Genomic DNA, 24,156 nt, shown 5'->3' with positions numbered 1-24,156 from the left:
TCAATTCTGGATCCACAAAGCAAGGTCCCCTTGGATCCTATGCCTCCTTACTTTCTCAATAAGCCTTGCATGAGGTACCTTATCAAATGCCTTGCTGAAATCCATATACACTACATCTACTGCTCTACCTTCATCAATGTGTTTAGTCACATCCTCGAAAAATTCAATCAGACTTGTAAGGCATGACCTGCCCTTCACAAAGCCATGCTGACTATTCCAAATCATATTATGCCTCTCTAAATGTTCATAAATCCTGCCTCTCAGGATCTTCTCCATCAACTTACCAACCACTGAAATAAGACTCACTGGTCTGTAATTTCCTGGGCTATCTCCATTCCCTTTCTTGAATAAGGGAACAACATCTGTAACCCTCCAATCCTCCAGAACCTCTCCCGTCCCCATTGATGATGCAAAGATCATTGCCAGAGGCTCAGCAATCTCCTCCCTCACCTCCCCCAGTAGCCTGGGGTACATCTTATCCGGTCCCAGTGACTTATCCAACTTGATGCTTTCCGAAAGCTCCAGCACATCCTCTTTTTTTTTAATATCTATATGCTCAAGCTTTTCAATCCGCAGTAAGTCATCCCTACAATCACCAAGATCCTTTTCCGTAGTGAATACTGAAGTAAAGAATTCATTAAGTACCTCTGCTACCTCCTCCAGTTCCATACACACTTTTCTACCGTCACACTTGATAGGTCCTATTCTCTCATGTCTTATCCTCTTGCTCTTCACATACTTGTAGAATGCCTTGGGGTTTTCTTTAATCCTGCTCGCCAAAGCCTTTTCATGGCCCCTTCTGGCTCTCCGAATTTCATTCTTAAACTCCTTCCTGCTAGCCTTATAATTTTCTAGATCACTACCATTACCTAGTTTTTTGAATCTTTTGTAAGCTTTTTTCTTCTTGAATAGATTTTCAACAGCCTTTGTACACTATGGTTCCTGTACCCTACCATCCTTTCCCTGTCTCATTGGAACGTACCTATGCAAAACACAACGCAAATATCCCCTGAACATTTGCCACATTTCTGCCATACATTTCCCTGAGAACATCTGGTATCCCTGATCAACAGTGCCATGCCCGCACCTCTTTTGCCTCCCTCCCTGTCCTTTCTGAAACATCTAAAGCCTGGCACTTAAAGTAGCTATTCCTGCCCCTGAGCCATCCAAGTCTCTGTAATGGCCACAACATCATAGCTCCAAGTACTGATCCACGCTCTAAGCTCATCTGCTTTGTTCATGATGCTTCTTGCATTAAAATAGACACATCTCAAACCATCGGTCTGAGCGCATTCCTTCTCCATCACCTGCCTGTCCTCCCTCTCACACTGTCTACAAGCTTTCTCTATCTGTAAACCAACTGCCCCTTCTTCTATCCCTTCAGTTTGGTTCCCATCCCCCAGTAATTCTAGTTTAAACTCTCCCCAATAGCCCTGGCAAACCTCCCTGCCAGAATATTGGTCCCTCTCAGATTCAAGTGCAACCTGTCCTTTTTGTACAGGTCACTCCTGCCACAAAAGAGGTCCCAATGATCCAGAAATCTGAATCCCTGCCCCCTGCTCCAATCCCTCAGCCACGCATTTATCCTCCACCTCATTTTATTCCTATGCTCACTGTCGCGTAGTAATCCCAAGATTACTACCTTTTGAGGCCCTGCTTCTCAATTTCCTTCCTAACTCCCTGTAGTCTGGTTTCAAGACCTCCTCCTTTTTCCAACCTATGTCGTTGGTACCAATATGTACCACGACCTCTGGCTGTTCACCTTCCCACTTCAAGATATCGTGGATGTGATCAGAAACATCCCGGACCCTGGCACCTGGGAGGCAAACTACCATCTGAGTTTCTTTCCTCCTCCTTACAGGCAACAAATATCCTTGCTGAATTCTGCAACTTGCAATGTCTCACAGGTTTTATACAGAGCCACATAGCACATATGTCGACCCCAATTGAAAACTATTGTCCACTAAGATGCACTAGTCCTGTTTGGTGCTTACAAATTTTCATTAGTTCAAAGTACATTATTATTATTATTATTATTATTTTTGTATTTGCACAGTTTGTCTTTTGCATATTGGTTGCTTCACCATCATCATGGTGTCGAGACTAGCGCATGATTTGGATTTAAGTGAGGGAGAGTTGCGCAGTGTCAGCCTCACTCTCTCTTCCCAATTCCCATCTGGATCCAATGGCAAGACAGAGTCTAGACGGCTGGAGATGGGACTAGGCGCAGTGGATGACCAGGACGCCTTCTGTGTCTTGTCCTGCTCTACACGTTCCACGACGCTTGCAGAGACCGCCTTCTTGACCGTTGGACCTTCCATTGGTCTCGTCCGCTCAATCCGCCGGAGTCTGTCTTCACATGCTGGGATAGACAACTCCCTATCTCACCGAGGGTTTGAGACCCGTCGGCTACCCTCAGCTGGTTTAGCCGGCTTGTCGAAGCCGTTGCCCGGGGTGTGGCCGCTGTCGCATGCAAACAGCTGCGGGGAGCCACAGGTGAGAGCTGAGTGCCAGGTGGGGACCAAAGGTGGACAAACCGCCCTGAAAAGGACGCGACATGTTCCCCCACCAGAGGTGCTACCCCTCCCTGACACCCCATACACCCCACTTTGAAAATAAATTTACTTTGAAGCTCGCCACGTCCCAGCAACACAACTTGGATGTTTCTGATCGTTTACCAGTACATTTTATACATTGAGCAATGGAACTGATCTCTGCAATGTAGGTGCCCCATTTTTATTCAATGACCCACAATCTGCAATGCTTCTAGTCTCTTGTTCCTCATGTACAGTCACGTATATTAGGGAGTGACCATTATCCTCCAGCATTTTGTGTGTGGTGCTTGGATTTCTAGCATCTGCAGATTTTCTCTTGCTTGTGATTGGATTACTGCATTGCAAAGTCTCTTCCAGGGGTGCTTACCCTGAAGAAATTTAAACCATCCGTTTGACGGGAGTCCAGTGAAACCCTCTCTCACTGCTCCCCCTCTGTGGTCTCTGCTGCTCTCCAACCCTTCGACCACGTGCTCACCCAATCCCGCTACCACAGCCATGTATCCTTCCTGGGAGCATGTCTCTCCCGCCAGCTTATGCCACATGGGCTCCAGATTTGTTTTCAAGCTTCTTGACTTGGACCCTCTGAGGACCCCAGATACTTGCACTCAGTCGACTGCTTCTCCCACCACGTTTTACGCGCCACACTTTCTGCCGTGAGGAGATACTTTGTGTCCCTATCCCAGTCACTTCCACAACTCCGGGATTCTCTCTCCGCTGCCTGCAATGGACCTGTCCGATACTTTATCCTCCATCGGATCCATGCTTTCAATCGCTGATTCTTCGTCTTTCTCATGTCCGGCAAGGATTGGAAGACAGAACCTGCCATCTCCAATGCCGGCTCACAACGCATTTGCAGAGTATTTTGTATCTCTAATGCCGGCAGCCACGATTGTCCCAGAGGGTGATCCCTGCTGCCGTCTAATATTCTCGAGCAGAATCAGAATCCGGACTCCACTCCTTCATTGTACATTCCAATGACACCGGACACTTTCAAAATGCCTATTGTACAACCTCCATCCTGGACCTTGACCGACAGCACCGGGACTTTACACGCTGCTGCTGGAACAATAGACAATAGGTGCAGGAGTAGGCCATTCGGCCCTTCGAGCCAGCACCTCCATTCACTGTGATCATGGCTGATCATCCACAATCAGTATCCAGTTCCTGCCTTATCCCTATATCCCTTGACTCCGCTATCTTTAAGAGCTCTATCTAACTCCTTTTTGAAGGCATCCAGAGAATTGGCCTCCACTGCCTTCTGAGGCAGAGCATTCCACTGATCCACAACTCCCTGGGTGAAAAACCCCGTCTCCCTTTCCCTGACCACCACTTTGCAGTCCCGTGGCTCTCAGGTCCAACTTACAGTTCTTGGGTCCTCAGAGACTTCATCTTCCTCCCACCCCACCTTCCCTGAAAGCCCCAATCCTCCCCTCTCCTCAGACACTACCGATCCTCTTCCCCCCTCCAATCCCAGCTCTCTGAGGCAGGAAGTTCCATCGTCAGTAAGGGCCTCACCCTTGTCCCCCTGCGCCCAGACCTCAGTGAGATCCTCGACCGCCATGGCGCTGAGCTCTTTTTCCGCTGCCTCTGCCTCCGCCTCCGCCTCCGAGCCTATTTCTTTGGAAAGGACTTCCCACCAATGAGCCCTTCTCCTGTCTTTAACCCTCCTCCTCTTCCTGGACACTCTGCTCTGGTCTTCTGCCTGCTTTGGACCTTTTCAGTGCCAACTGCCGACGGGGCATTAACCGTCCAGACTTTAACACTCATCTCCTATTCCAACCCCACTCCTTTTGAACGCTTGGCTCTCCATTCCATCTGCATCAATCCTAACCTCACCATCAAACCCGCAGATAAGGGGGTTGTTGTAGTTGCCTGGCGTACTGATCTCTACCTTGCTGAGGCCCGGCGCCGATACTCAGACACCTCCTCTTACTTACCCCTTGAATAGGACCCCACTCAGGAACACCAAGCCATTGTCTCCCACACCATCACCAACCTTATTGACTCTGGGGGATCTCCCATCCACTGTTACCAACCTCATAGTTCCCACACCCCGCACCTCCCGTTTCTACCTCCTACCCAAGATCCACAAACCCGTTTGTCCAGGTAGACCCATTGTTTCAGCTTGTTCCTGCCCCACTGAACTCATATCCGTATACCTCGATTCTGTTTTATCCCTCTTGTTCCTACCTACATCCATGACACCTCACACACTTTTGATCTTTTCAAGGATTTCAAGTTCCCCCGCCCCCATCATCTTATTTTCACTATGGATGTCCAGTCCCTATACACCTCCATCCCCCACCAGGAAGGCCTCAAAGCTCTCTGTTCTTTTCTGGACACCAGACCTAACCAGTTTCCCTCTTCCAGCACTCTCCTCCGCCTCGTGGAACTTGTCCTCACTCTCAATAATTTCTGCTTTGGCCCTTCCCACTTCCTTCAAACAGTAGGGGTAGCCGTGGTACTCACATGGGTCCAAGCTATGCCTGCCTGTTTGTTGGCTACGTGAACAGCCTACACTGGTGACTGTCCCGCACTTTTCCTATGCTACGTCGACGACTGCATTGGTGCTGCTTCCTGCACCTGTGCTGAACTCATCGACTTCATCCACTTTGCCTCCACCTTCCACCCGGCCCTCAAATTCACCTGGTCCACTTCTGACACCTCCCTCCCCTTTCTCAATCTTTCTGTCTCAATCTCTGGAGACAGCTTATCTACTGATGTCAACTATAAACCCAGTGACTCTCACAGCTACCCGGACTATAACTCCCCTTCTCTCAATCCCTCCGTCTCCACTGCATCTGCTCTCAGGATGAAACTTTTCATTCTAGCCCTTTTTCAAATGGCTTTGCTTCCTCCACTATCAACGCTGACCGCAACTGCATCTCTTCCATTTCATACATGTCTGCTCTTACCCCAACCTCCTGCCACCCTACCAGGGTGCAATGGTCGCTCCATACCAGCACATCTATAAAGCTGGAAGAGGTACTGCTGGCAGGAAGTGGTATGGTATGGCTGTGATATAGGTATACAGAATTGTGAGGCTATGGATAGGGTAAATGCAGCAGGCTTTTTCTGAGGTTATGTAAGACTAGAACTAGAGGTCATGGGTTAAGGGTGAAAGGTGAAATGTTTAAGGAGAACATGAGGGGGAGCTTCTTCACTCAGAGGACGGTGTGAGTGTGGAGCGAGCTGCCAGCAAAAGTGGTTTTGCGGGTTTGACTGCAACATTTAAGAGAAGTTTGGTTAAGTACATGGATGGGAGAGGTATGGAGAGCTGTGATCCAGGTGCAGGTCAATGGGACCAAGCAGATTAATAGTTTGGCATGGACTAGGTGTGCCAAAATGCCTGTTTGTGTGCTGTAGTATTCTGTGACTTTCTTGCTGTGAACAATAAGTGCTAGCAGCTATTCAATAAAGTGGTGAGAATTACCCCAATTTCTTCTACCTGCACGGGCAATGCATGGGATGAGGTGAATGCAAAATCAAGTTTTGCCGTCTCAGTCTCTGCTGTTCCTTCACTCTGAGGCTAACTGGGGCAGCATGGTAGTGGAGTCATTAGTGTAATGCTATTACAGTGCTAGTGACCTGGATTCAATTCCTGCTACTCACTAAGGAGTTTGTATGTTCCCCCATGGGTTTCCTCCGGGTGCTCCAGTTTCCTCCCAGAGTCCAAAGTCATGTGGGTTGGCAGATTTATTGGTCACGTGGGTGTAATTGGGTGGTGCAGGTTCATTGGGTCAGAAGGGCCTGTGACTGTCCTGTATCTCTAAATAAAAATAAAAATAAAATTGTGTTACACCCCCTAGTTCTTTACAACTGATCAAGAATGTATAGGAATTGTGACCCCTGTGAATAAAGTCAGCTCATTGTGCTACTTTTCTCTTCCCAGTATTGGCTCAGATGTGAGTATTGACAGCAGGGATAACTTTCCAATGCCGTGCCATTAATTGCAGCAACTGCCACTTCACTTTTGTTCTCACACACTCAATATAGTATTCACTCTGTACCAAGAAGACAACGGTTGTTCTGAGTTCTAGAACCCTGAGAAGCTGTCTTTTGTTAGGAGGTGAATATATTAAGACCATAAGATATAGGAGCAGAAGTAGGCCATTCGGCCCATTGAGTGGGGCTGACCCAATTCTTCCAGTCATCTCCACTCCTCTGCTTTCTCCCCATACTCTTTGATGCCCTGGCTAATCTATCTCTGCCTTAAATGCACCCAATGACTTGGCCTCCACAGCCGCTCATGGCAACAAATTCCACAGGTTTACCACCCCCTGACTAAAGTAATTTCTCCACATCTCAGTTCTAAATGGATGTCCTTCAATCCTGAAGTCGTGCCCTCTTGTCCTGGACTCCCTTACCATGGAAAATAACTTTGCCAAATCTAATCTGTTCAGGCCTTTTAACATTCAGGATGTTTATATGAGATTCCCCCTCATTCTCCTGAACTCCAGGGAATACAGCCCAAGAGCTGCCAGACATTCCTCATACAGTAACCCTTTCATTCCTGGAATCATTCTCGTAAATCTTCTCTGAACCCTCTCCAAGGTCAGTATATCCTTTCTAAAATAAGGAGCCCAAAACTGCACACAATACTCCAAGTGTGGTCTCACGAGTGCCTTATAGAGCCTCAACATCACATCCCTGCTCTTATATTCTATACCTCTAGAAATGAATGTCAACATTGCATTCACTTTCTTCACCACCGATTCAACCTGGAGGTTAACCTTTATGGTATCCTGCACAAGAACTCCCAAGTCCCCTTGCACCTCCGTATTTTGAATTCTCTCCCCATCTAAATAATAGTCTGCCCGTTTATTTCTTCCACCAAAATGCATGACCATACTCTTTCCAACATTGTATTTAATTTGCCACTTCTTTGCCCATTCCCCTAAACTATCTAAGTCTCTCTGTTTCCTCAACACTACCCGCTCCTCCACCTACCTTTGTATCATCGGCAAATTTAGCCACAAAACCATTAATCCCATAATTGAAATCATTGATATACATCGTAAAAAGCAGCGGTCCCAACACCAACCCCTGTGGAACTCCACTGGTAACCGGCAGCCAGCCAGAATAGGATCCCTTTATTCCCACTCTATGTTTTCTGCTGATCAGCCAATGCTCCACCCATCCTAGTAATGCCCCTGTAATTCCATGGGATCTTATCTTGCTAAACTGCTTCATGTGCGGCATCTTGTCAAAAGCCTTCTGAAAATCCAAGTACACCACATCTACTGCATCTCCTTTGTCTACCCTGCTTGTAATTTCCTCAAATAATTGCAGTAGGTTAGTCAGGCCCGATTTTCCTTTCAGGAAACCATGCTGGCTTTGGCCAATCTTGTCATGTACCTCCAGGTACTCCATAATCTCATCCCTAACAATCGATTCCAACAATTTACCAACCACTGATGTCAGGATAACAAGTCTATAGTTTCCTTTCTGCTGCCTCCCACCCTTCTTAAATAGTGGAGTAACATTTGCAATTTTCCAGTCATCCAGTACAATGCCAGAATCTATCGATTGTTGAAAGATCATTGCTAATGCCTCCGCAATCTCTCCAGCTACTTCCTTCAGAACCCGAGGGTGCATTCCATCAGGTCCAGGAGATTTAACCACCCTCAGACCATTAAGCTTCCTGAGCACCTTCTCAGTCATAATTTTCACTGCACAAACTTCACTTCCTTGACACTCTTGAATGTCCGGTATACTGCAGACATCTTCCACTGTGAAGAATGATGCAAAATATGCATTCAGTTCCTCTGCCATCTCTGTGTCACAAATTTACCTCAAATGAGCGGGTATCCGGGAAGAGCATTTGAATGAACCTGCTAACAATGGAGTGCTCTTTTAGATTTACTGATTGGTACTGCTGGCTCTAGCTGAGCATGACTTGGCATGATTGCTTTGAAGTTGTATTGTATTTCTTCCCCCTTTTTATTGGAAAGAAATAATTAGGGCAGTTATTGTAGCTGCTGTTGGCTGGATGGCTGTGATCTCAGCAACTTAAGCCTTGGGCTGAAACAAAGAAAACTGCTCTTTCTGAGGTCATTTTTAAGGGAACTCTCAGTCATTTCAGATAATGATTAAAGATTTGTTAAGCCCAAAATTACTTCCTCAATCATTGAGATTCCTTAATCTAATTATTTGAAATATTTGATAGATAGTGAAAAGTCCAACAAAATATGCACAATGCAGTTGAACACCTGTCTTTCAAGCTCAAAGTAAATTTATTATCAAAGTATGCATTTATCACCATATTCTACCTTGAGATTCATCTTGCAGGCATTCACAGGAAAACAAAAAATACAATAGAGTTTATGAAAAACTACACATAAACATACACTGTCAAGCAGCCAATCTGCAAAAGAAGACAAATCATGCAAATAATTTTTAAAAAGTAAATAAATAATATTGAGAACATGAGTTGAAGAGTCCTTGAAAGTAAGTCCATAGGTTGTGGAACCAGTTCAGCGTTGAGGTGAGTGAAGTTATCCACGCTGGTTCAGGAGCCTGAACACAACCTTTGGACTCAATTTCAGGGACATTACAACTTGTGTTCTCAGTATTAGTTAATTATTCACATATTAATTATTATTATTTCTGTTTTTTGTACTTGCACAGTTTGTCTTCTTTTGCATGTTGGTTGTTTGTCACTCTTTGTTTTTCACTGATTCTATAGTACCTCTTTGTTCTACCATGAATGCCTGCAAGAAAATGAATCTCAGGGTAATATATAGCGACATGCATATACTTTCATAAGAAATTGTGTGTGGCAAGTGGCTAAGTGGTTAAAGCGTCGGTCTAGTGATCTGAAGGTCGCTAGTTCGAGCCTCAGCTGAGGCAGCATATAGTGTCCTTGAGCAAGGCATTTAACCACACATTGCTCTGCGACGACACTGGTACCAAGCTGTATGGGTCCCAGTGCCCTTCCCTTGGACAACATCGGTGTCGTGGAGTGGGGAGACTTGCAGCATAGACAACTGCCTGTCTTCCATACAACCTTGCCCAGGCCTCAGTCAACATCGAAAATCGATGGACAGCCGAAGAAGAAGAATTGATAAGAAATTTACTTTGAACTTTTGTTGTTGGTAATAACTATTCATGAAGATGGTGCTGTGGGGCCTAAGGCTCTTATACCTCCTACGCAGTGGTAATAGTGAGGGATGGTGGGGGTCATTAATGATGGATCCTGTGGCAGTGTTCCTTGTAGATGAGCTCGATATATATCCAATGGAAAACAGCTACCATTTGCACTTGTAAAGGTGGCAGTGTGAACCAAGCAAAGAACAACTGGAATTGTCACATAATAGGGTTTGGAACGGTAACTGTACACTTCTGATTAGATTACGCAAGTGTGCTTTTTAAGGTGGCTGAGTTTGGATGATAGGAATGCTCTGTTGGCATCAACTCCATTAATGATCAGAACAGCATCATCTAACCCATCAACCAGGGATCTTAAAGCAAACAGGCACCCCAAAGAGTGAGTCAGAGAGCACAATAAAAAAAAGCTGTCTTTTAGAGTCATTTCAACAGAATCTCCTTTTAATGACTTCATTATGAACTTTTCAAACAATGTTTTAAAACAGAGAATTTTGTTCTCTGTGTAAGAGAAATGTCTTTTTTTCAAGTATCCACTCTTTTTTGACATTGGTCTTAATTTTTTGTCCTGTCTTTGATTAGCTCAAACAATTCCTCATTGCTACATTGCAAGGCTCTGGAGTGGGTCTTGAATCCACAAACAACGGGTTCAGTTGAAAGTGCTGCCAAATCAGCCACATCTGATGCTACAAGGAAATAAAATAACCTATTTGCTATATTAAAAATGACAAGAAAATAAGAGCAAGAGTAGGATACTCAGTACATCAAGCTTATCCCACCATCCAATACAATCATGGCTGCTCTATGCTGATCTCAACTTCTCTTGATTTTTCAAATATTATAATATCTCTGCCTTAATGATCAGACCTCTATCACTCTCGGGAGCAGTGAATTCCAGAGATTCACTACCCTTTATGAAGTTTCTACTGCACTTCCATTTTAAGTGACTGCCTCTTTATCTTGCAGCTATGTCCCCATGTTTGTGCTTTTCCCATTAGTGGAAACGTCTTAGTATCTACTTTGTCAATCTCCCTTATAATCTTTCATGTTTGAAATAAGGTTACTGCTTATTCTTCTAAATTCCAAAGAATACGCACCCAAACTAACTAACCTCTTTTGGTAGAACAACACTCTCATTCCAGCGATTAGCCCAGTGAACTTCCTCTGACTGCTTCCAGTGCAACTATATCCATTTTTTTTCGATGAGTACACAATACTTGAGACACAGCTTTGAAACAAACATCCTATACAACTGTAACAAAACCTCCCTATTCTTATTTTCCAACTCTTTCACAGTAAAGAGTTGATTGCTATGATTGCTCATGATCAGCAATCATGATCAGCCATGATTGCTATCATGTTTGCTGTTGTGTGCTGGGGCAGCAGGCTGAGGGTGGCAGACACCAACAGAATCAACAAACTCATTCGTAAGGCCAGTGATGTTGTGGGGATGGAACTGGACTCTCTGACGGTGGTGTCTGAAAAGAGGATGCTGTCTAAGTTGCATGCCATCTTGGTCAATGTCTCCCATCCACTACATAATGTACTGGGTGGGCACAGGAGTACATTCAGCCAGAGACTCATTCCACCGAGATGCAACACAGAGCATCATAGGAAGTCATTCCTGCCTGTGGCCATCAAACTTTACAACTCCTCCCTTGGAGGGTCAGACACCCTGAGCCAATAGGCTGGTCCTGGACTTATTTCCTGCATAAATAATTCACATATTACTATTTAACTATTTATGGTTTTATTACTATTTATTATTTATGGTGCAACTGTAACGAAAACCAATTTCCCCCAGGATCAATAAAGTATGACTATGACTATAAAGGGTTAGATGTTGTTTACCTCCTTAACTACTTGTTGGATCTGCCTGCTTGATGACATACATCCCTCTGAACTTCACTCATTTGCAAGCTCTGTCCATTTGAATTTGTGGAAATTGTTGCCACATGCAGCTTGTGGAGACCAGGTCATTGGGTGTATTTAAGGCAGAGATTGATAGGTTCTTGATTGGACATGGCATCAAAGGTTATGGGGAGAAGGCCGGGGAATGGGGTTGAGGAGAGAAAAAAAGGATCAGCCATGATTGAATGGCGGAGCAGACTCGATGGGCCAGATGGCCTAATTCTGCTCCTATGTCTTATAGTCTTATTTAGATGATAGTCCACCTTTGATTTATCTGACTGGTGCATGAACTCACACTTCCCCACATTTAATTCCTCCACTTGCTCATTTTATCCATTCTGTCAATCTATCCCATATCCCATTGCAAAATCTCAAATGTCCTCATCACAACATGAATTTCCATCTTTTTTTTATATCAGCAGAAAACCTGGAAACCTTGCATTTTATTCCTCCTCCAGGTCATTAGTGTAAATTGTAAACACTTAAGGGGATCACAAACTGATACTTGGGGTCCTCCAGTAGTCACATTCCTCCAGTCTGAGAAGGATCTATTTGTTCCAGTTTTTCTTGTTTTCTGTGAGACTACCAGTTTTCATTCCATTCTTACTAACTTCCTCAATACCTTGGACTCTTAAGTTATGCACCATTTATGTGGCATCTTTTCAAGTGCCGTTTTGGAAATCTAAATACACTATATCTACAGGGGCACGTGTTACATCCTCAAAAGCTATCAAGCAAATTTGACATACATAATTTGCGTTTCATAAAGCCATATTGACCAGATAGTTCCTCTTTAGTTATTGACACCAGCACCTTGCCAACAATAGATGTTAAACTAACTGACCTATAGTTCCCCGCTTTTTGTCTTAATCCCTTATTAATGTACAGGTTATTAGATTAATTGGTTACATATGGGTGTAATTGAGTGGTGAAGGCTTGTTGAGCCGAAAAGGCCTATTACTGTGCTGCATCTCTAAATAAAATAAAAATAGCACTAAACAAAGGAGTTTGATAGAGTCCTCAAAGAGTGGATGTGAAGAGGATGTTTCCTATGGTGGGGGAGTCTAAGACCAGAGGACACAGCCTGAGAATAGAGGGGCATCCTTTTAGAATGGAATTGAGGAGGAACTTCTTTAGCCAGAGGGTGTGAATCTGTTAAATTCTTTGGCACAGGCAGCTGTGGAGGCCAAACCTTTATGTATATTTAAGGCAGAGATCGATAAATTCTTGATTAGTCAGGACATGAAGGGATACAGGGAGAAGGCGGGAGATTAGGGCTGAGAGGAAAATTGTATCGGTCATGATGAAATGGTAGAGCAGACTCGATGCGCCAAATGGCCTAATTCTTCTCCTATGTCTTAGAGTTGCATTGGTTGATTTTTCAATCTTATGATACCCTCACAGAATTAAACAAGTTTCAAAAAACTTCAGCCGAAGGGTCTGATTACCTCCTTTAACCAGTAACCAGCACAGGCCATTTTTCCTTGGTTATGTGACCAACTTTAGCCTGTGCATTTTTCTGATTTTTTTTGTATCTTTGTGATTGGAATTTTTTACATGTTCTTCTCACTTATTTAAAATTAGCCCATCTGCTGTTTTAGGAATACTTGCAGAATCCTTCACAGTGAAGACTGAGGCAAAAAACTGATGGAGCATATCTGCCTCTTTTGCTTCCTGTTATTTCACCAGCTCATTCTCTAAGTACTCCCACAACTACCTCAGCTGCCTTCTTCCCATTTGTTTATCCACAGAAATTCTCACTATTTGTTCTGAATTTGCATAAAAATTTCTCTCAAATTCAACTTTCTCTTCTGAGGAGCTTTATAGTCTTAAAAAGAGGAGATTTACCAGGATGCTGCCTGGATTAGAGATAATACCTTATGAAGGTAGGTTGAGCAAGTTAGGGCTGCTATCGTTCTACAATCTTGCCTCTTAGCTTTTATTTTCAGTCCACCTTCGACATCACCATTTTTGTACCAATCTAATTGTCTCTCTTCAATTTAAAAATAGTGGTTTTGATTCTGTGCTGTTCATTCTCAAATTGTGTCTTCAGTCCAATCATATTGTGGTCAGTACTTCCCAGTGGATCTTTAAATGCCAGATCTCGTATTAATTCTTCCTCAATTCTCATGACCAAATGTGAAATTGCTTGTTCTTGGGTAGGTTGTGCAATACTTAGTTCAAAGAAGCAGATGCTGACATGCACCACAAATTATTTTACATTACTCTTGCCAGTTTGGTTCATCCAATTAATAAGTAGACTAAAATCCCCATGACAATCACAGTTCCTTTCAAATGTGCTCTGGAGATTTCTGTATCTACACATGTTCTGCCCTCTCAAGTGTTTTTCACATTCTTGAGGCCTTCAGACAACACCCACCATTGCCTTAAGTGCAAGCTGACCCCCCTTTTCAAATTTTATACTATTTGTTCTGACTCTTCCAGTCTTGTTAACCACTTTTATTAAATTTAACATTAATGATGAATGTGTTGTTTACTGGTATCATGCAGCAGTTAACTCTGGCACTTTCAAGTACTAAATGCTGGAGGTCAGGCAGGAATATGAAGAGGAATAAACAGTCAAAGTTTCAGGCTGAAACCCTTCATTAGGGCTGGAAAGAAAGTGTGAAGAAGCCAGAATAAAAAGGTGGTGGAGTGGGGGTGATAGATGGAAGGGGTAATGGGCTGAAGAAGAAGAAGGAAGATGGTGGGAGAGGACAGTGAACCATGGAAAAAAAGGAAGGAAGAGGCCACCAAAGGGACAGGTGAGGAGGGAGAATTTACCAAAAGTTAGAGAAATTGATATTCACATTGGTCACATGTGCACGACCACCTGGCAACGCCCTGATTGAAGAGTTGGAAGACTGAAGGAAATGTAGTGTTGGAGGTGTTGGGTTGGGGTGTTGTTGTCGTTTGTGGAACTATGACTGTTTCCTCTGTTTTGGTACACAGGGAGGGTACCAAACCACATACCACAAACATCTACAAAATGTTTCATTGGCTGTTTAAAATGATCATACTGCACACAGATGAAGGGAAAACTAATAAATTCAGTTCCACCCAAGGGCAGCACGGTAGCATAGCGGTTAAAGTAAAGCTTTACAGTACCAGCATTCGGGGCTTATTTCCCTCTGTTGTCTGTCACCTCCCCATGTTGTGTGGGGTTTTCTCCAGATGCTCTGATTTCCTCTCACAGTCCAAAGACGTGCAAGTTAAGATTAGTGTTGTGGACATGCTATGTTGGCGTGAGAAGCATGGCGACACTTGTGGGCTGCCACCAGCACATCCTCAGACTGTTAGTCATTGATGCCAAGTGATACATTTTACTATATGTTTCAATATATATATGGCAAATAAAACTAATCTATCTCTCATCTTGTTTCTGTTTCTCCAAACTTTCTTGCCAGTGAATCATTGCTGTAATGAAGTTCTACTGGGAAAGATTTGAGCACCAAAGACCAGATGACTGGTTCCCAAACTCTTGTAGGTTACCACTGGTTTGGCTCCCAAGCCATATCCCCATCAACTCCTCTCCCTTTCTGACCATTACATAAAAACTATAAAGAATTTCCATTTGCAATGCACAGTGAAAGAAAATAGAAACTGCAAATTCAAAGCAGTGACAGATAGTTGCAAAAAATATTCAAATCTATTAAAGCTACAAATAAAATTATGTCTTTAATTACAGTAAAAACAATTTTCATCAGTAATTTTACAGTGTACATTAGTAGTCCAACTATTCAGTATTTCTTTGCTTTTTTTTTTACCTTTCAATGAGCTGGTGGGCTTGGTGCAATGATATCAGCTTCTCAACATCAGGCCGAATGACACTTAGGAGGAGTCTCAGATCTCCATGTTCAGGAATTTGCAGCCTGTTTTGTTGTTTTGAAAGAAGTTGGGTGACTGCACTGAAACCACGCTCCACTAAATGCGATGTTGGAAAGGCAATAAACAACATTTTGACCTTTTTTTCCACAGTGCAGGATAGTGTTCAGAGATTCCTTTCTGCAAAGTCTTTATGATTTTTTGAACCTTGGCTTCAGCTCAAAGTCATTTTGTAGCGAGATCCGTTTTTCCTCCATCCTTCCTGTTAATTCCTCATTACAAGAGTTCAAGAATGGATTTGTTACACAATCTCAAATTTGGATCAAGCGAAGATCCTGAAATCTTTCTGACATGTCTTTATGCAGCTCACCCAAATGGGCACAGTATACCTGAAGATCATCATCTGGTATTCTTCCTTTCTCCTCCAACTCAGTATTTAATTATTTGTGCAGCTGATCACTTAGGTTTTTGTGACAAGATGGTATCTGTGACTTGCGCAGTGAATGGTAAATGTGTTAGGTATGGCTTTTTTCAGGAAAGTATTAACCCCACAGTGGTCTATCATTGATGTTACCCCACCTGCTACACAAACAACAATGTTGGTGAGCAGACTCTACTTCTCTTTGAAAAATTGCTCAACAACCTGAAATATTGACTCTGCCTTCAGAAGGGAAAGACGGAGAAGGGGGAAGCGGTAGTGATAGGGGGCTCAATAGTGAGGGGAATAGACAGGAGATTCTGTGGACGTGAACGGGACACCCGGATGGTATGTTGCCTCCCAGATGTCAGGGTCAGAGGTTTCTCAGATCACATCCATAACATTTTGGAGAGGGAGGGAGAGCAGCCAGCTGTCTTGGTAATGTTGGTACCGATGACATTGGAAGGAAAAGCAAAGAGGTCCTGAAGAGAGAATTTAGAGAGCTAGGCAGAAAACTGAGAAGCAGGACCTCCAGGATAGTAATTTCTGGATTGCTGCCTGTGCCACAGACCAGTGAGGGTCTTGTATCCCAAGTAAAACTTTTTATATGCATTTACTTTGGTTATGTTGGTATGTCCTGGAACGTTCCTCAATAGGAGCTATGAAAATATATAACCATCGAAAGAATTGATTGGCATTCTCTATGAATATTTATCACACTTCATGAGGGCATCATTAACCTGTGAGAATATTTTCCATGCTAACAATTGATTTCTAACTCCTTCACTTAGGCTGCATTACAGCATGGTGTCATGGCAGGCCGTCAGGGCTTTGGAAGTATTTTCGTGGTGGCCAGTGGCAATGGAGGGCAGTATGAGGACAACTGTAACTATGATGGTTACGCAAACTCCATCTACACCGTTACCATCGGTATGTAGCTATTCAAGGATTCACACTGGGTGAATCGCACAATCAGATCAAGGTGGCGGGGGGGGGGGAAGGATTTGCTGAAGTATTCATGGTGACATCTGCCAATGGTATTCTGATGATTCAATGAAGAGTTGTGTATGATTCAAGCAAAGTGGGTCCCCTGAATGTTTTTATACTAATGCCAGGCTGTAAGTTGACGACTGCATACACAAAATGCTGGAGGAACTCAGCAAGTCAGACAGTATACTGTATATGCAGGGAAATAAACAGTTGATGTTTCAAGCTGAGACCCTTTATCAGGACTCTGTATCAGTCTCCACCTCCCTCACTGACCTATCATGCCCCTCACCTGGATATGCCTATCACCTGCCAGCTCTTGCTTCACTCCTCCCCAACCTTTTTATACTGGCCATCTCTCCTGTTCCTTTTCAGTCCTAATGAAGGGTCTCAGCCCAAAACATCAGCTGTTTATTCACCTCCACAGATGCTGCCTGGCCTGCTGAGTTCCTCCTGCATTTTGTACATGTTGCTCTGGATTTCCAGCATCTGCAGAACCTCTTGTGATGATGGCAGTTTTATTTCACAGAATGATCAGCGGAAGCTGTATGCTGAATACTTTTGTTTCAGTAAATGATTTGCAAAGGATATTAAAGTCGCTTGTGCCTTATGTCCCAAGAGTGGAATCTTCTGACCCTGCCTTGAGATTGGAATATGGTCTCCAAACACCACCCCACCGACTGTTCTAAATAAATAGAGCTTCATGCAGTCTCTTCATTTTCATAGCCTGAGAAAATAAAATAACCTTTTCCCCAACTTGGCAAGGCATAGTAGCATAGTGGATATCTCAACGCTTTACAGTGCCAATGATTGGGGTTTGATTCCACCTGCTGTCCGTAAGGGGTTTGTACGTTCTCCCCATGACCATATGGGTATCCTCTGTGTGCTCCAGTTTCCTCCCATATTCCAAAGATGTATGGGGACATGCTATGTTGGCGCCAAAGCATGGTAACACTTGTGGGCTGCTCACAACACAATCCCCGGACGGTGTTGGATGTTGATGCAAGCGATGCATTTCTCTGCATGTGTCAATGTACATGTGACAAAGAATTCTAATTTCCTCTTTAATCCAACTTTGCTCTTGAGTCAGACCTACAACCACTGGCTCCCTCTTTCTCCACTCAGCACTCCAATCATCGATGTCTGGGCAGTATCATCTTGCTCTCTGTGGGAAGTGCAAAGCCTGCTCTGTGACAGCCCTAGAATCTACAGCAACAAATCCACAGCTGAAGCAGTTGGATTTGAACTGTGCAATACCGCATCGGGGTACACTAAAGTTTCCTTCTTTCTTTTCAAATCTTTTTATTGTTATATTGTACAGAAGAAATAACACAAGTACATTGAAGTAACAACACTTACAATGTCTCAAAAAAGACATCTTAAAGATTGAAAAAATATTTGTGATAACAAAAAAAACTTACTAAGCAGAAAAAGTGAGAAAAAAAAACAATAGATGTACAACCCTGGAGCCATGCGTTATACAAAAAGCTTCTAAAAATAAACACCAAACCGCCAGCAAGAAAAGAAAATATACCAAAAAATTTACAATTAGATCGTGGAAAAATTATATCAATTAGCTCAAATGATAATAACGAGCAAATGAGCCCCATCTTTTCTCAAAGTCAAATAAAGGTTCAAAGGTTCGACTTCTAATTTTCTCCAAACTAAGACATAGCATCACTTGAGAGAATCATTGTGACAAAGTGGGAGGTGATGTATCCTTCCACTTCAACAAAATGGCCCTCCTAGCTATCAATGTAACAAATGCAATAACATGTTGGTCAGACACAGAAATACCATGAATATTTTGAGGACTTACTCCAAAAAGCGCAGTTAATTTATTAGGTTGTAGATTAATTTTAAGTGCTTTAGAAATTGGGTACACTAAAGTTTGTAGGCATATCCAATATCTGTTTATTATCTTATTGTTGTTAGTGTGATTTAGTGTGCATAGTTTGGCTGCCATGAATACAACAAAAACTTATTTATTTATTCTTGTATTGGCACTACTAATAAAGCCAACATTTACTATTTATTCTTAGTAGCCCATGAGGAGGTGGTAGTGAACTGCAGCCACTCTTCCCGGTGCATGTACTTCCTCAGTACTTTTGGCCAGTGAGTTACAGGATTTACCAATGAAGGAACAGCAATATCTCTCCAACTTGGAGCAGAACCTGCAGGTGGGAACGCTTGCAGGCATCTGAAGCCCTTGGCCTCCTTGATCGTTGCAGGTTTAGGTTTGGAACTATATTTCAAAAAGTGTTTTACTTAGCTTTAAAACTCTTTATGGCCATCTGAAAAGAATGAGAAAGATGCTATATAAATGCATGCTTTTATTGTGAATATTATATGAAAGTAATCACAGAGGCCTCTCAATCAACACCAAGAAGACAGAAAGCATGGTCAGCTCCAGAAAGACAAACATCCCACAATGTGTGATCAAGATCGGAAATGCAAACATCAAACAGGTCAACAAATTCAGATATCTTGGCAGCCTAGTAACAAGTGATGGCAGGTGCGACACAGATATCAAATACAGAATAGCAATGGCGAAAGAAGCTTTCCAAAAAATGAAGACCGTATTAACAGACAGAAAGATGAGCACGTACACTAAAAACAGAATACTGCAGTGCTACATTTATTCTATCCTGACTTATGGAAGTGAATGCTGGACCATTTCTCCAGCAATAGAAAGGAGACTAGAAGCAGCTGAATTATGGTTCTACAGGAGAATGTTAAAAATGTCATGGACCACACACACATCAAATGAAGAAGTTCTCAGAAGAGCCCAAGCAGTTTGATCACTCATACCAACAATAAGAGAAAGACAATTCAGATTCCTAGGACACATCATGCGGAAAGATGAACTAGAAAAACTCATACTCTCTGGAAAGATCAAGGGGAGCAAACCTAGAGGAAGACATCAAAAGCATAGCCAAGTGGCTACACATCGAGGAAATGGAAGTCATCCAAAAAACGAAGGATATATCTATATGGAAAACCATGGTCACTAACGTCCACATCGGATATGGTACCTAGACAGACAGACATTATATGATTGTGTAAACTCTTACAGCTTTTACGTTTAAGAAAAGCAGACCTTTTATTTATAGTTCCCCGGCCAGAATTCCACTTTGGAATGTTGGCTCTTTTTGAATATACTGCACCAAGTGACTGAAAATATAATTAATTTCTTGGCCGTATCCTTCAGTATCCAAGTACTTATTTCAACTTGAAGTGTCCACAGCGAATGAACAATAGTAACAGGAGTGGTTAGTTGTAATTGCTTATGTCATTAATTTCTGGTGCCCAATTGCTCCATAGTAATTTAGTGAGACCTTTGTCCTTCTTGTGACTGAAGGCTGCAATTCTGCCAATGAAAAGCAAGCAGTTTGTGTAGAAGAATCTTTGTTGGAATTTTCTCCTGTCTCTTCCTCTAGTCTGTTTTAGTTTAGTTGAGAGGGAGTTAGGTTTTCAACTGCATAGATTGGTTTTCACAGAGAAAATGGATGTGCTGAAATCTAAAATAGCAACAGTTTTCATTTTTTAGAAGCAGAATCAGAATTAGGTTTAATATCTGGCATGTCGTGAAATTTGTTGTTTTGTGACAGCAGTACATAGCAATACATAAAAACTATAAGTGCAGTACAAAGTATATACAATATAAAAAGCATTAAATTAAATAAACAGTGCAAAAAGAGAGGGAAAAAATCACTGAGATATTGTTCATGGGTTCATTGTCCGTTCAGAAATCTGATGGTAGAGGGGAAGAAACTGTTTTTGAAACAATGAGCGTGTGTCTTCAGGCTCCGGTACCACCTCCTTGATGGTAGCAATGAGAAGAGGGCATGTCCTGCATGATGGAGGTCCTCAAAGATGGACACTGCCTTTTTGAGGCATTGCCTTTTGAAGGTGTCCTTGATGCTGGTGAGGCTGGTGTCCATGATGAAGCTGGCTGAGTTTACAACTTTCTGCAACTTTTTCCGATCCCGTGCAGTAGCCCCTCCTTTTCAGATGGTGATGCAACCAGTTAGAATGCTCTCCACAATACATCTGAAGAAATGATGTGCCTTCTTTGTAATTGCAACAATATGTTGGACCCAAGATATATTTTCAGAGATGTTGACACTCGGGAACTTGAAACTGCTCACCCTTTCCACTTCTGATCCCTCGATGAGGACTGGTGTGTGATCCCTTGACTTCCCCTTCCTGAAGTCCACAATCAATTCCCTGTTCTTACTGACGTTGGGTGCAAGGTTGTTGCTACAACACCACTCAACCAGCTGATCTATCTCGCTCCTGTAAGCCTCCTCATCACCATCTGAAATTCTGCCAACAATAGTTGTGTCATCAGCAAATTTAGAGATTGCATTTGAGCTGTGCCTAGCCACACAATCATGGGTGTAAAGAGAGCAGAGCAGTGGACTAAACATGCATCCTTGAGGTGCACTAGTGTTGATTGTCAGTGAGGTGAAGATGTTATTTCCAATCTGCACAGACTGTGGCCTCCCGGTGAGGAAGTGAAGGGAGGTACAGATTAGATTAGATTATGAGGACACTCAGTCCTCGTTTATTGTCATTTAGTAATGCACGCATTAAGAAATGATTCGATGTTCCTTCAGTATGATATCACAGAAACACAAGACAGACCAAGACTAAAACTGACAAAACCACATAACTATAACATATAGTTACAACAGTGCAAAGCAATACCGTAATTTGATAAGAGCAGACCATGGGCGCGGTTAAAAAAAAAGTCTCAAAATCCCGATAGCCCCATCATCTCACGCAGACGGTAGAAGGGAGAAACTCTCCCTGCCATGAACCTCCAGCGCCACAAATTTGCCGATGCAGCACCCTGGAAGCACCCGACCACAGCCAATTCTGAGTCCGTCCGAAAACTTCGAGCCTCCGACCAGCCCTCCGACACCAGGCACCGAGCACCATCCTCTGCCGAGCGCTTCGACCCCGGCCGACAAGCAACAGGCAAAGCCGAGGATTCGGGGCCTTCACTTCCGGAGATTCTGGACCACACAGTAGCAGCAGCAGCAAAACAGGCATTTCAGAAGTTTCACCAGATGTTCCTCCGTGCTCTCACGTCTGTCTCCATCAAATCAGGATTGTGCACGGCACCCTACTTGACAGATAACAGATATTCATTCCGGAGTGGCTGCTGCGTGCTGTGTCGTGCCGCCATCTTCTCTTCAAAGAGGCAGGGTTCGGAGCTTGTTGATTTGTACTGAGGTTGTGATTGTGTTGATGGCTCAGCTGTAGTCAATAACAGAGGAGGTGTCGGTATTACTTCTGTCCACGCGATACAAGGCTGAATGGTGGGCCAGTGAGATTACATCCACTGTAAGCCTGTGGGTCCAGGTCCTTGCTTAGGCAGGAATTAATTCTAGCCATGACCAACCTCTCAAAGCTGTGCATCAGAATAAATGTGAGTGTCACTGGGTGATAGTTGTTGAGGCAGTTCACCCTGCTCTTCTTGAGCACTGGTATAATTGTCACCCTTTTGAAGCAAGTGGGAACCACTGACTGCAGCAATGAGAGTTTGAAGATGTCCTTGATCAGGGAACCCCACCACTTACAGAGACTTATGGAGAAACGGAGTTCGGTGGGTAATACAGAGACTTATGGAGAAGAGGAGTTCAGTGGGTAATAAAATGGACGAGTTCACGGCGCTAGCCAGGCGTCAAAGAACATTTCGGGACTGCAGTGTTATATATTTCACTGGAACGGGGCTCCACGAGGACATACCCGATCAAAACTTCTCCATAGACGGCTTCCAGACCGTTCGGGCTGACCGGAAGTGCACTGAGAGCGGTAAGTATAAAGGAGCTGGGTGCTTACTGTTCTGGTTAACAACAGATGGTGCAATCCGGGTCATATTACGATCGAGGAACGTGTTTGTAGACCAGCTATTGAACTTTTTACTGTTGGACTTCGGCCATATTCCACCGAGATACAACACTGGGCGGCACGGGAGGTCGTTCCTGCCTGTGGCCATCGAACTTGCAGCTCCTCCCGTGGGGGGTCAGACACCCTGAGCTAATAGGCTGGTCCTGGAATTATTTTCCATCTGGCATAGTTTGCATTTTGTTGTTTGATTGTTTGTGGTTTTTGTTTTGCTATATTTATGCTCTATTCTTGGTTGGTGCAGCTGTAACGAAACCCAATTTCCCTCCGGATCAATAAAGTATATCTATCTATCTATCTATTAGGTCATGCTCTCTTCTTGCTGCTGCCATCAGGAAGAAGGCACAGGAGCCTCAGGACTTGCACCACCAGGTTCAGGAACAGTTATTACCCCTCAACCATCACTTTACTTGCCCTATCACTATCCTAACGCATTCCCCCCCCAAACCAGATAGTGCTTCAGCCAATGATGGAGGTACTGCTCGCTGCTCTCCACGGTACATCTGTAGAAATTTGCAAGTGTCTTTGGTGACATACCAAATCTCCTCAAACTGCTAATGAAATATAGTCGCTCTTGTGCCTTCTTTGTAACTGCATTGATATATTAAGCACAGGGTAGTGATGGGGCAAGTACAGTTAAGTGAAGTTAACCCCTCTGATTTGAGACCCTGATGGTTGAGTCCTTAAACACTCCCGCCAGTTAGCTGGCACGGGTTTCAAGGCCACCCGCGCCCCCCCCCCCCGGGTACACCATCAGGGCCTGACGCCTTATGAGGGTTCACCTTTTTGAAAGATGTTCTGATGTCAGCCTTCAAGACAGAGATCACAGGGTCATCAGATGCTCTAGGGATTTGCAAAGTGTAGTTTTAGTCTCCCTTTGAAAGCATGCATGAAAGGTGATGAGCTCATCTCCGAGTGAAGTACCACAGCCATTCATGATGTTAGGTTTCACGTTGTAGGAAGTAATGGCCTGCAAAGCCTGCCAGAGCTGACGTGCACCTGATTCCATCTCTACCCTCAATGGAAATGTTCTATTGCCCTTGAAATAGCCTTCCAGAGGTTGTACCTGGACTTCCTGTTTCGTACTGGATCACCAGTCTTGAATGATCTAGCCCTCAGCAGACAATGAATCTCCTGGTTCAAACAGGTCTTTGGTGTAGCTATGTCCGATATGCTCTTGGAGGCACACACTCATCCACACAAGTCTTAATAACTGTTCCTGAACCTGGTGGTGGGAGTCCCTGAGGATTGTTGCTTTCCTACGACAGCGCTACTTGTAAATTTGCTCAATGGTGGCGAGGGCTTTACCTGTGATGGACTGGGCCGTATCCACTACTTTTTAGAGGGTTTTCTATTCAAGGGCATTGTTGTTTCCATAACAGGCTGTGACCAATGTTCCCTCTAATTTTTAGTAGTCAGTGTGCGCAAAAATCT

At 43.6% G+C, this 24,156-nt stretch overlaps 1 protein-coding gene across 7 annotated transcripts in view; it reads left to right on the top strand.

Annotated features, from left to right (window-relative positions):
- LOC134341013 (proprotein convertase subtilisin/kexin type 7-like) overlaps positions 1 to 24,156 on the top strand; it is a 323,082-nt gene that overhangs the window by 128,055 nt on the left and 170,871 nt on the right. For all 7 annotated transcript variants that reach the window (XM_063038716.1, XM_063038711.1, XM_063038717.1 and 4 more), the window contains one exon: positions 16,608 to 16,746. In XM_063038716.1, the coding sequence (XP_062894786.1) occupies positions 16,608 to 16,746 (139 nt within the window). The remainder of the gene's footprint in view (positions 1 to 16,607; positions 16,747 to 24,156) is intronic.

Source organism: Mobula hypostoma, chromosome X2 (assembly GCF_963921235.1).
Source record: "Mobula hypostoma chromosome X2, sMobHyp1.1, whole genome shotgun sequence".
Lineage (NCBI taxonomy): Eukaryota > Metazoa > Chordata > Chondrichthyes > Myliobatiformes > Myliobatidae > Mobula > Mobula hypostoma.
This window is presented reverse-complemented; position numbering and strand designations above follow the sequence as displayed.